Here is a 14,272-nt window from a genome sequence, read left to right as displayed (position 1 = left end):
GCCTGGGAGGTCAAGGCTGCAGTGAGCTGTGATCACGCCACTGCACCGTGGCACCCCAGCCTAGGCGACAGAGTGAGACCCTGCTCAAAACAAACGAAAGAAAGAAGGAAGGAAGGAAGGAAGGAAGGAAGGAAGGAAGGAAGGAAGGAAGGAAGGAAGGAAGGAAAGACAGACAGACAAAAATGCTCCCTCATTCCTGTGTTTAAATATTTTTATTCTTTCAAGTTCAGTCAAACTCCTTCCCTTTGGTGATGCTTTCTGCAGTAACTCCAAGCTCCAATTAGGTATTCTTCTGGAATGATTTATTTATCCCATTCATTCAGCATTTATTTCTACCTAGAAACAGCTGTCTGTCTTAACATGGTCAGTTTCCCCAGTAAGACTAAGACTAAAAGCTCCTTAAAGGCAGACACTGTATATCAGGCCTTCTTGTTTTACCAGCATCTAACCCTATACAGCAATCTATACTCAAAATTGTCTGTGCCATTGAACACAATCCAATTGTATGATTATTTGTGTGTTTGTGTGCATGTATTACAGTTATATGCAATGGAACAAGATGTGCTAAAATCTCATTGTCGGAACATTAAATGGTGAGTTTCAGGGATATGAAGACATAAACAGAATGAAGCAATACTTACAGCTCTTTTAGGCTAGGAAGGGCTTTAATAGCCTGAGGAAATTCCCCCAAGTTATTATAATTCAAGTCTCTAGAAAAAAAATGGGTGAAAATATATCAAAATATTAAATAATGGTCATAATTCATAAGGCATTTTGTTACAGATACATATTTTTTAATCACATCCTCTGTATGGTAATCTTTCTTTACCAACCATATCGTCATTCAAAACCAAAACCATGTAGGAGTTTAACTGAATTTACACCTTTTCTTACAATACTGAACAGAGAAAAATCATTCTTCTTCCATGATGTTTTTAGGTCAACAAACTTACAAGTTCAAAGAATTTTCGGAATCATGTATTACTGATGCATTAAATGCATAAATCATCTGAATGGTATTTCTCTGAAAATTCATTATAGAAAATAATTCATTGAATATCCATTTGTAAATGACAGCATGAAACTGAGGTTTCCATTTGGAGTTCACAGTGGCTTCCTGAAATTCTGGTATAAGAGCAGCTGACCTCAGTTCCACCATCAGCATGATGACCTGAGATAAGAATAATCAGAAGGAGGCTAGGCGCAGTGGCTCATGCCTGTAATCCCAGCACTTTGGGAGGCTGAGGTGGGCAGATCATGAGGTCAAGAGATTGAGACCATCCTGGCCAACATGGTGAAACTCCGTCTCTACTAAAAATACCAAAATTAGCAGGGCATGGTGGCACATGCCTGTAGTCCCAGCTACTCAGGAAGCTGAGACAGGAGAATCTCTTGAACCCGGGAGGCAGAGGTTGCAGTAAGCTGAGATCATGCCACTGCACTGTAGCCTGGTGACAGAGCAAGACTCCGTCTCAAAAAAAAAAGAATAAACAGAAGGACAAGGGTAGATTTACACAACTGTTATCCTCATATAGGTTATGAATTATTGGGAATGTTATATTAGTTAGGGGACAGATAAGCCATAGTGATCTGTACTAAAAAAGTCTTAGCTCTGAGAGTGTTTAAAGTTTAATTTCTTTTAACATAAAGAGCACATTGGCATATGATTAGCATGATTGATTTCAGAATGAAAGTAAAATAAAAAAAACTCAGCTCCTTCGAGACCTATTTTGTTTTCCTTTTCCTTTCTGTAACATAGAAGAAAAAATGGCAAGTAATTTAACTGGGAAGAGGTTTAATTTTCACATAATTGAAATAGTGTACACAGCCTAGGATTAGGAAACCTATTCAATCTTTTATTTATAACACTGAAACTCACACACTTAGCAACGGAGATCTGAGTTTGGAACTATCTTCTACAAGATTTTCAACTTTCATATATCCATTGATGTTTCCTATCCTCTAATTTAGATAGGAAAGTGAAATAGAGTCCTAAAAGGTTTTAAGTCTTCTCATTAATTGACAGTTAACCAGAAAATTCAGTCAAATAAAATACTACAAACCCTGAGCATTCCAATCAGGTTTTACTCACTCATGCAATTGAGACCTTCTCTGAATCATTTACTCATCACAACAGCAAATATTACATTATTTTTGAATAAAGGCAATAAAGGCAACTAATACAGGCTAAAAGAACAAAAATAAAGATCCTACTCTCAATTATACACAGCTGCACAATGCCTTTTACTTATATAGTGGTGCAATGTACAGCTGAAACAGCCAGAGGTCTCAAACACTTTAGCTAGTGGAAACAACAACAAAAGTATCACAGCAAAATATAAAATCTACGTTTGTTACATGTAAAAGCAGATATTGTATTCAAACCCAGTGTTAACAATTAGAAGGCAACTGAGGTCATGGAAAAAAACAAAACTATCCAGAATTCATTTTAGAAATTTCTAACTTCCAAAACTGTCATACATTTAACAAAACCAACATTTCTGGAAAGGTATACACTTTGTAGATTGAGCTGTTTTGAATGTGTAGATTGAGCTGTTTTGAATGTGTATTCTTTGGGGGAAAATATGCAATTCACCCTTTGCCATTTTTAGCCATGGACTTAGATTAGTATTCATAATTGGGTTATTTGATAGCAAGAATTTAGTCAAGTATCAAAGTGAATAAGGAGCAGAACTCAAGGCCAATATCTTTTTCTTTTTCTGTAATAAAGTACAAAATTGCACTTTCAATATCACAATACAGTTGCCCAAAATATGAATATACTTACAAGGTCTCCAGGTTATCTAGTCCATCAAAACAGTGTTGACTCAGGCTTTTAATTTTATTGTTATGAAGATGCCTATGGAGGAAAAAAAGCATAAAATGACTTCAATTTCCCATTGGCAACTATTATCATTGTTTTATATGTCTGAATTGGTGTGTAAAGGAATGATGTAGCTAAACATACCAACAGTTGACCACAGAAAACAAGTGGCATTGGGTAGTTATCTCTTGCTATGTACACTGCACACACCCACTAAACATAGAATACCTCATGGAAAGAGAAAGTATCTCTAATGGAAATATGGTATGTACATGGAAGATTATTTAATATTTACTCATATCAAATTAAAGTTTTGATTAGCTCTTAATTATATGAAGCAAAATTTGATGAGCTCTCCTACTGAGGACATGAGGGTAACAGTGTGGAGGAAGTGTAGTTTACACCAGTGAGATCTCTAACAGATTTTAAAAGAAGTGCTACTTTGAGGCCAGGCGCGGTGGCTCAAGCCTGTAATCCCAGCACTTTGGGAGGCCGAGACGGGCGGATCATGAGGTCAGGAGATGGAAGCCATCCTGGCTAATACGGTGAAACCCCATCTCTACTAAAAAAATACAAAAAAATTAGCCGGGCGAGGTGGCGGGCACCTGTAGTCCCAGCTACTCGGGAGGCTGAGGTAGGAGAATGGCGTAAACCCAGGAGGCGGAGCTTGCAGTGAGCCGAGATCCGGCCACCTGCACTCCAGCCTGGGTGACAGAGCGAGACTACGTCTCAAAAAAAAAAAAAAAAAAAGTGCTACTTTGTTATGTCTTGAAAGATTAAAAACGCACTGCATCCCATACTCTCTAAACAGGTGGAAAACACAAAATATCCCTGGGACTAACTTCTATGGCCACCTTGAAATGATTTCCCTTCTTTTAACATTGAATACGCTGCTGGGACACAAGTAAAAGCTGTATGAATGTGTGCTGAATGACCTAATTTATTCTCATGATTACCACTGGTCATTTATCTTAGGGAGATTCAACAATTATCACCAGCTATTAATTTTTTAAATTCTCCCATTCTGTTTAATCTTGTACAAAAGCAGCTCCCTCAAGCACTAACTATTCAGGAGCATATTCAGTGAGGTGCTTTGATAATAATCTGTCAGAAGAAGCCTGTTTTTGTACCCCAATTATCACAAATATATGGAATTAGAAGGGTTAGATACTTACAGAACTACCAGGCTTGACAGGTTGGTAAATGCAAAGTCAGGGATGCTTGAGATCTTGTTGAGAGCCAGGGTCAGCGCCTGTAGGGTGGGCAGATTGCTGAGGGGGTGCACGGGCACCTCTGTCAAGCTGTTGTCATCCAGCCACAGATGCCGTAACTGAACAAGTCCTTCAAAACTGTCCTCAGGGACTGAGGTAATATGGTTGGCATCTAAACGCCTAACAGAAACAGAAACAACCATGTTCAGTAACAAATTCTAGTGAAATGAGTCAGTTCAAGTCTCACAACTCAAAGCTTTCAAAACAAAAAGGACTTATAAAAATGATTATCTTTAATTTTACTAGAAGTCCTCATAAAATCTAATAACTTTTTCATGATCTGTATCGTATATGAAAGTCAGTTCTTTCTCTTCCTTCATTAAGAATGGCATGTATCCAAATCTACATTCTTCAACTATCTTTGGCTAAGAAGTAACTTTATAGCAGAAAGATATATTTTAAAAAAAAACTTGCAAAGTTCTTATTGAAGTTATGCTTTAGAGCATAATTATCAGACATACAAAAAAAAAGAAGAAACTAAGCTGACCAAATAAGCTACTTTACTTCCAATGTTACATTATAACTAATATTAGACATTAAATTTAGTTGCTACTCTGATTCTGTACCAAAGGGAAATATTAGAAAATACTTAAAATTTTTGTATAGCAATAAAGAATCTAAATAGATTTTCAATCATCCTTATTACCTCTAGGCAAGTTAAAAATGTAAGTGTCATGTACAGGCAAAGCAACTTTTTCCTCTTCTCTTAGCCGTTAAGTGTTTTTGAAAAATCAGTGTGCTAAAATTAAGAGTTATTAAGAAAAGGTCAAATTATCTGTTGGAAAAATCAAGCAGCTCCCCAAATCAATGTTACTGTGGCTTAAAAGCTTCTTCAATTTTTCCAAATATTTTGGAATTAAGAACACCTTACTAATAGGATTACTAATATTTAAAATTAAGTCCCCGTCTGAAAATCAGGAAACTAAGTCCTACGTATTATTGTTGGCACAACGAGATGTAATTGTTGGAATAATTGCTTTTCAACACAAAGACAATCTGCTATTAATATGATGACGGACACTATGTGCCAGGCAAATCACAGCTTTCCTCACAAATCCCTTGTTGATGCATCTTCATTACTTATATTCATGCCTCACAGCCTTGAACCTCTTTGTGAAAATTACAGAACACACACACAAAAAAACTGGTTAAAAATTCAAAATGACGGCATCTTTTTAAAAAAATAGTTTGACAACTTTCGAGTTGAGGAAATTCTGAGTTTTAGAGTGGTTTTTGTGCCTCCTGTTTCCTTATGCTGTTCCAACTTCAGTTCCTGCCATAATTGTCCGTTTCCACCACAGTCAAGTTCTGGGCCCCTGGTCCCAATTAACTGCTCCCAGCCCCAGATGCATTTTCCCTTCCTAATGACGGGATAGCATGGGTTAAAGACCGTTGGTCCTGGTGAGTATCTGATGGAAGCTTTCTTTCTAATAGTCAAGATATCTCAAAGAACAGTCAAAAAGGGAGAGCTTAGGACACTGAGCAGCTGCCTTAAGAATCTATCTAGAAACACACATTTTTAGACTTATTTTTGGGACTTTCTAGAACTTGTCCTGAGACAGGTAACTTTTACATAACAGACTGGCAAAGTATTGGCTACATAGTGGCAAAGTACTGCCTACAGAGCTGTTTAGGAGATTTGCTTTAATAAGCAGATAGGAATGTGTTCAAACATGTGTGCACGTGTGCGCGCGCGCACACACACACACACACACACACACACACACACACCCCCCTCGTGGAACTTTTCCATTCTTAGGAAGAAAAAGACTTAAACACATAATCATACAATTAAGCATATTATATAAATAATTAATGTAGCTAAATTATACTTGTAGATAACTTAATTACCTGCAGTTCACTCAACACAGTTAAATTGAGCATCCTGTTAGGTACAAAGGATAAGATAGTGAATACAACAGGCATGAGGCCTGTCCTCAAGAGACTGATATTCCAGTGGCGGAGGTAACATACAACATAATAAACAAGTCACAAAATGATAACGAAATTCTTTAAAAAGTACCTCTGGAGTAGATAAACAGGGCACTGAGGTTACAGACTGATGGACTCTGAGGAGGAGGGTAGTTACTCAAGAAAAGTATTTCTAAGAAAGTGACATTTAAAGTGAGGCCTAAAGAAAAAGCAAGAATGAGTCAAAGTAGGAGCTGGGCAAGGAGTGTTTTAGGCAAAGGAAAGAGCCAAGGCAGAGACCCAGTAGCAGAATGGTTGCTGGTATGATCCAGCAACTCCCAGAAGGTATGAGTGATTAAAACACAGCAGGAAGGGAGTAGAGGGACCAGGAAGACACAGCTGTAGATGCAAACAGGGTCCACATTCCATACGTCCCTATAGGCCAGGTAAGGGGTTTGGGTTGTATTTTCTTTACAATTTGAAGTTCCTTAGTGTTACCGCAGTTGAAAAGTTTAAATTGTTTATTTTATCATATCAATGATATATATTCCTATTCAATAAAATAGTATGTAACGCACCTCCAAATACCTACAATGCCTCTACTGATACAGAAAATAGTACAATAAGGAAAGCTGTCAGTGCCTTTTTAATATAAATTCCGTACTGTATAGAACCTTTAAACTCTTGTGAATTCTGTGTCATCAAGGAAAAAAGATGGCCTTAACTTACTGCTAGAAAACTAGGTGAGTTTTGAGCTAAGACAGTAATAAAACTATCTTCTATACAAAATAGCATAGGTACAACAATAAAATAGCCTAATACAACAATAAAAGCATGGACACAATTTCCTCTGTACTAAAAATTTCCAAAAATTGTGAAGTCTCACATAAGTAGAGATTAAAAAGAACTATGGAAAAATGAAACTCTTAAATAAGAGGTTAAACGAGAAAAACAATTTGTGGTGACTCACATGGTTAATCCTTATCCCTCAATTCACATGTAGGTGTGGTGAGGCACCCATAAAAGCGAAGAGTCTGTACTTATACTGAGACCAGTGCTTCAGAGCACTGTCTCAGTGTGGCTTTGTAGCAATGATCTATGCTATTAGTATTCATCCTAACTAACAGATGAAGAAAATACTATAATTCTTTAAGTAGATGCTGAAAAGCATCAGCTATCTCACAAAATGGAAAGAATATGAAGGTTTATTCAAGGTATTTTTCTATTTAAACTCCATGTGGTAAGAGATAAACTATTGCTTTATTTAGCTTTCTTGTTTAACGGTGAATAACATTTATTCACTCAATTTCTTTGTTATTTTTGTCTGGAAAACATGCTTCTATTTTCTATTCTCAAAAGCCAATTTTACAATTGACTGAGACTCATGTATTTTTAAATTTCTTGTCTAAACAAACTACAGTAACAAAATAATATTAAATGCAGATAATTTAACTGCTGAAAGTCTTTGTTATCAATAAACACCTGTATAATCAAAAGATCTCCTTTCTCTCTATTCTAACTTACCAATAATGTAAGTATTATAAACACATTTTAAAACTGAGAAAAACCTAGGAAATTTAATCTTTGAGATATTTTAATAGTCAATAAAAATGTAATCTGATATTAAAAAATTTCTAGAGGAGATAATTATGACATGTCATTTTAACATTCTGCTGAGGTAATGCTTTAGTCATTTTAGTTTTATGGGAGGGAATTATGATACCTTTTTATTAGTATCAACAATTGGCTTTCAGATTTTATAGTCATTATCAAACATACACTTGCATCAAACCACTTCTGATCAATTTCAATCCCTAATGAACTTTGCTTCTTTTAAGCAATATTCAAAACCACAATGAAATCTTTCACATAATTCAGATCTGAAGAACAGATTTTCAAAATGACTCAAGTGCTGATAAGACTGTTTTACACCATGAGAGAACTTCAACTGTATCTAACTTCACCACTGCACCCACTCTACTAACAAATGCATGAACATTTCCTTCTTAAAGAAAACAGGCCTGACACATAGCAGATCCTTGTGTTTCTGATATATATGAAAACATCCCAATGCCCTTAAAAAAAAAAGTTTGTTTTATCTCCACTCCATACACTCATCCCAATTTTAGAGATAATTTAAACTAAGCAACTTGCTCCATGAATGATAAGCACAGTATGCTTTTTCACAACATGAAAGAGAAACCTATGGTTTCTGTGAAAAACACCACTTTAAATCATCTACATTACCAATAAATGCCTCGTGTACTTTAATGTACTTTTGACCACAAATTAGAGAGAATATTTGTATGTTTTCTTGGTAATTTTTCTGTTCTACAGTTGAAAGTAAGATTTTAGTCTTCTCTTTATTACCCTTTAAACTAGACAAAATAATTGAGTATTTTGATTATTAAATCTTACAAAATGACAATTCAATATGAAGGTCTTGAAGTAAAATACATTCTTAAGAAGCAAAAGAAAATATAACTATTTAAAATGTCTGATGAATTCAGGTCCAAGAGAGGTTAGATGACTTGCCCTGTGTACATCCATCCGAGGTGAGAGAGTGTGTGAAGTCAGCAAGTAACATTTCTATAAGGGAACTCATTCCCACTGATTCATTTTAAGCGTCTACCTAGAACCTACTCAATTAGCTGTGGTGAAAAACAAATCCTTATATTCCATAACTTACCATTTTAGTGAAGGGAGCTACTCAATACAGACCACCTTAAATTAAACTTCCATTTGAACTAAGAATTAAATGGCCAACACCATGGATATTCCTTGTTTATGGGTTAGATACAGTTTAAAGTTTAACTTTACAGCATATATTTTTATTTTCACATTCATTGCTCATTAACTACTAGAATATCTAATCTAAAATCAAATAGTAAGCTATAATTTATAATTTCCAGGGATGTCTCTTTGGTGCAGTTAAAAATGGCTTTATGTTAGCAAACTGATGGGACAAACAGCTCAATCATTTTCACCGTATATTTTCTAACTTGCGCGCATTTCCTACTATTTGCAGTTATTTCAAAGTATAATACAAAACCTAAGAGACAAATTCGTATACAAATACGTTATGTCACTAAAATGCAATTTTATACCAGCACACATAAGGGTGATAACTATTAACATTTTTTATTCAGAGTGCTTCTGGGGAGGTTGCTATTTAAAATTAGACTTCTGAATTCTACCTTTAAAAAGAAAACCAGCATTACTTCTATGTTACAGCCTAGGGATCTGCATTTTAGCAATCTCCCCCTAGTGAGTCTGTTGCAAAGCGTGGTCAAAGTACCACACTTAGAGAAACTATGCCCCCGAGTCCTGTTGTATTTGGTATTTAGGACATGAAGTGAGGCAATGCAAATTTGTATTCATTATTCTAGTAGAAGCTAATGAAGTTCCCTGTTTTGAAGAATACTTTTTCATTTTTTCCGAGAAGTTCCCTTGACCACATTGAGGAAGTACAATCAATTTGTTCTGATTATCATTACCACATGAAACAGAAACCTCTTTGTGGCTGTTTCTTGATAGTCAAGGCACAAGACACTAAAACTTCTGTACACATATAACTGGTTCCAAAGAGGTGCTGATCACCAGCTGTGCACAAGTTCATGGAAGTACACCCAGCAGTGAATACCTAGTAGTTTTCTCTCAGCCTCTAGGACAAGAGAGGAGGTAAACAGAACCACCTCCTTCTCCCTCACCAAAGGACATTTTGATAACATCGACTAGCTATCTCTGTTTTTATCTCAGATGAAAGGATAAATCTCCTCTTTCCTTAGGATTCCAGTTCTTTACACCCTTAACAGCCAAAGTAGTCTCTTGGAGAGTCAAGAAATCAAGAAGTTACTTACAAAGACTGCAAAGCACTCAGCCCTCGAATGGCTTCACTGGGTACTGTTTTCAATTGATTATTCTGAAGCGTTCTGAAAGAAAATTTTTGGTTAGTGAGTAACAAGTGATAGTTACATTTTTTTCTTAGAAAAATTCAGAGCCTTTTTTTTTTTTTCCAAAAAATATTTCCAATGTGAAAACGTGGGGGGAGGCGGAGGCGGAAAGCATCTAAGACAAGAGAATTGCAAAACTTTAGGAAGCACTTGTGTTGTTGTAAAGCCAGAAAGGAAACCTATATTGCTATCCCAAGCCATGCCCTAACACAGACTTGCTGGGTAATCCACGTTTCCAAGGGTGATTTTGTTTCTGGTAATTAAGGCAGTCTAGTTAATGTTCATCATCCTGGGTACTATCAGTTAATGTTAATTAGGAGCTATAACAAGTTAACTGGGAGGTATAACAAGCAAATCCGTTGGAATGCCTAATGCCTTTTCAAATTGGAATAAAGCAGAGCCCGGAAACATGGACATCAGGTAAAGTCATTTTTTCCAAGCGGATGGCAGATCTCAAGCTCTTAAGGAACAGCAGCAATGTCCTCAATGCATGTGGGGCCAGAAGAGAAATAGAGCTTTGATCATCTACTAGTTAGGGCCTGCCAAATAGATGCATAGATCCATACTGAAAATGAAATCCTTTTGATTTTTTGCCTGAAGCCATTCCTGTCACATTAATAAAATGACTGCCTGACATGAATCATAACCACAGAATAGACGAGATAAAGGTCCCACCTAGCTCACTGAACCAGAGAGGTCTAATGACCTGCTGAAGGTCATCCAGCATGGTAGTGGCAGAAGTGGGGGCAGTCAGTTCCCCTGTTTCCTAATCTGCCACACTCCAGGCTCCTGATCACTGCCAGGAATTTATTTCCTCACCGTTCACTGGCTATATAAATTGTAGGCATCTGAATTCCCTTGAGCTCTAAAATTATTTTAACATTTGGAGCGCCTGTAAGCCATTTTCCCTTTTAGGGTCAGGTAATTCAAAGTTCTTAGAGCTATAAGTAGAAACAAAACCCTACCAGTAAAACTTAAGTATGGGTTTGCTTCAATGCATTAGGCACCCAAAAAGTCTAACATTCAACTGCAATATGCTGGAGGTCAGAATACCTATTAGTTAGAGTTTTAACTTTTGTTATCTAGATGCAGGGTTGCCCAAATCAGCCTCTAGCCTCCCACACTCCCCACTGGCCACTCCTTAAATCTTTTAATCCTGAACTAAAAGAAACTGTGCTTAACCTAGTTCCAAGCATGTTGACTATGCAGAAAGAAAATACACAGCCAGCTGTGAAACTCTAAAATTGCATTACTTACAGAACTTTGAGTTCTTTCAACCCAGACAAGGCCTTTGGGTGGATAAAAGAAAGGTCGTTGCCCGCCAATTGTCTAGAAAAAAAAAAAAAAAAGTAGCAAGAAAAAAAGATAGTGATTCAGACTTAAAATTCCGAATTTACAAAAACCTAATCTGTGATTAAAGCTCTATGTTAAACATTTCTCAAGTCTATCTGACATTAAACGTGGACTTAAACCCTTGCTAAAATGATCCTGCGAGTCTTCCAATGAGATAAATGTCTCTAGAATTTTTTTTTTTTAAGTCCCAATACAATAATTTAAGCAGGCACATTTTTATTCTGGTGAGGTCAAGCAAGCCAAAACACATTAAACCAAATTAAGTTTGCTATTCATGGTCACTCTGCAGCTTGCAGTGTTTTCTAAGGGCCTCATAAATACAAGACTACTGGTCAGCAGGCAAGAGTGTTTATACAGATTAGAGCAAACCAGTCTGTCAAGGAAGAATGCTTTTGGGAGGCAAGTCAGCCTGTTATCTCTGCATAACCAAGGGCAGCATATCCAGTGCAAAAGAGAGACAAAAAGTGAGTCATTGAAAGCATAACTTTCCAAACAATGGCCTATATTTTTTTTTCTGAAGTAAACAGGTTTTCCTAAAGAAATATTGACATGACAAATTCAAGTGGGGATAAAAGTAGAATAAGGAAAGGATAAGAATTCTTTGGATCCTTTTGTAAGAAATCTGGGCACCTAATTCATTCTGAGCCCTACTTTTCCTCCCATTTCCCTGGGCATAGAGAAATAGAAGAAAAAGTTGAACAGAAGATATTAGGGAGAAGAATCAGGATGCAGGGCAGTGATTCACGTAAGTTAACTTGTAGACAGGTGAAGTGAAGGTAAGTTTTCAAATGTGTACTCAAAAATGATGATTGTGTGTTCATATTATCAAACACAGGACACTCCTGGTTCCTGGTTCTGTCAGGGATACTCTCCTAACCAGCTAGATTCTGTAATTGTGTATATATATATTTTTAGTGCTCTTTTCCACACATGTCTCAGGACCACATAGTCACCAAGTCCTCCTTTAAAATTCCTCTGTTAAAATTTATAATTAAATTTTTTAAGTTTAAAAATTTATAAAACTTAATGTTTATAATCCCTCCTTTAAAAGGTATGCATTTCCACTATTCTTCCTATTCCCTCCCTAAAACCTCTGCATCCCTAAGCCTTATTCATCAATTTATTCATTCATTTAAAAATGAGTACCTAGTAAGTGCCAGACACACAACATCTTTAGGTTCCCCCCTCTCCTCTTCTAATCTATTCCACTTATACATCCTGATTTTAGGGATACAAGAAAGATATTTTACCGGCCTTAAAATCTGAAGTCGCGGGGTGCGGTGGCTCACGCCTGTAATCCCAGCACTTTGGGAGGCCGAGGCGGGCGGATCACAAGGTCAGGAGATCGAGACCACGGTGAAACCCCGTCTCTACTAAAAATACAAAAGATTAGCCAGGCGCGGTGGGCGGGCGCCTATAGTCCCAGCTACCCGGGAGGCTGAGGCAGGAGAATGGCTTGAACCCAGGAGGCGGAGCTTGCAGTGAGCCGAGATCGCACCACTGCACTCCAGCCTGGTGGACAGAGCGAGACTCCGTCTCAAAAAAAAAAAAAAAAATTCTGAAGTCACTGTGGCCTGAAGCTCTACTTTTAGATGCATTGTTTCCTCTTGAAGTGGTGTTCCACCTATTAATAAAATGCAAATTGCCCTGGGAAGTGTAATCCTTACCTAACATTAACACAGAGGCGATTGCACTGAAGATAGGGGGCGGAAAGGGGACAGGAAAGCAAACAGTCAAAAGACCCAGAAAAGGGGTATGAAGAATTATTTCTTCAATGGCAAGAATAACAATGCTGGATTCTCAGGCAATACCACCAAGTTTAGCACAGTTCATGCTCCTAAACTAAATTCTTCCTAAAAAGTCCTCCCACCATGCACTTTGTTTCTCACAAGGCATCCAAGCACCTACATTCTACACCGCATTGCCTTTCAACATTTCCCCATAACCCAGGCTCACAACAGCTTGCTTTTGTGCCGTCAGCCTTGTAGCCCTTTACTTCCCAGGGCCCACCAGAAGTAAAACAAGGGACTGAAGAAGATGGTTTTAAGGCCTCTTCAGTTGCTTCCATTTTAAAATATTTCTCTTTAGCAAATCCTCTTGGTTCTAGACTAGCCAGCTTTACCACTACATTTTTTACTTATTTATTTATTTAATTAATTTATTTTTTTGAGATGGAGTCTCACTCTGTCGCCCAGGCTGGAATGCAGTGGTGCAATCTTGGCTCACTGCAATCTCCACCTCCTGGCTTCAAGCGATTCTCCTACCTCAGCCTCCAGAGTAGCTGGGATTACAGACGCCCACCACCACGTCCAGCTAATTTTTGTATTTTTAGTAGAGACGGGGTTTCACCATGTTGGCCAGGCTAGTTTCGAATTCCTGACCTCAAATGATCCGCCTGTCTCGTCCTCCCAAAGCACTACATCTTTTAAATGTTTCACCTAGCAACCTCATTTGTACCCCCTTAAACACCCAACTGCAATGCTGCTTCTCTTGAAAGCTTCAGTTCTTATAAATGTGCCCTATGCACGAACACTCAGAGCTCATAAACTTGGTCACAAGCTACCGTCTACTGGTTGTTTCTTGTATATTAGTCTTGTGGGCCAAGTACAAATGCCTTCAAGAGCAGGGTGTGCATCTCAAACTTCTGTTACCACCCACCGACGTGCCAATTCATTAGCTAGAAACTGCTTTCTCAGAAGCTCCTCCTTGAAAATGCTCACCATTCCGACGCCATAGCATCCCAAAGTCTACCTTAGTGCAAGCTTGGTACAAGCAATCTCAAAGGGACCTGTCTCACTCATTAAATTCAACTGATAATGCTCACAGCTGTAATGCAAAGTGTTTAAAAGGTCACATTTTAAAAGATCAAATTGCACCACAAGAGCCATAAGAGGCAGTAGTCATCTTTCCCCAGGGCCTCAGCCCTGTGATTGCTCTTCCAAGTGTTAAAAAGCTAGAGT

The 14,272-nt window shown here is 37.5% G+C and overlaps 1 protein-coding gene across 2 annotated transcripts in view; it reads right to left on the bottom strand.

Annotated features, from left to right (window-relative positions):
- Positions 1-14,272, bottom strand: part of LGR4 (leucine rich repeat containing G protein-coupled receptor 4) — a 113,867-nt gene that overhangs the window by 15,685 nt on the left and 83,910 nt on the right. For both annotated transcript variants that reach the window (XM_023230362.3, XM_023230364.2), the window contains 5 exons: positions 11,217-11,288; positions 9,867-9,938; positions 4,000-4,215; positions 2,789-2,860; positions 642-710 (listed from right to left, as the gene is read on the bottom strand). In XM_023230362.3, coding sequence (XP_023086130.1) covers positions 642-710; positions 2,789-2,860; positions 4,000-4,215; positions 9,867-9,938; positions 11,217-11,288 — 501 coding nt within the window. The remainder of the gene's footprint in view (positions 1-641; positions 711-2,788; positions 2,861-3,999; positions 4,216-9,866; positions 9,939-11,216; positions 11,289-14,272) is intronic.

The sequence above is a fragment of the Piliocolobus tephrosceles genome, chromosome 13 (assembly GCF_002776525.5).
Source record: "Piliocolobus tephrosceles isolate RC106 chromosome 13, ASM277652v3, whole genome shotgun sequence".
NCBI lineage: Eukaryota > Metazoa > Chordata > Mammalia > Primates > Cercopithecidae > Piliocolobus > Piliocolobus tephrosceles.
This window is presented reverse-complemented; position numbering and strand designations above follow the sequence as displayed.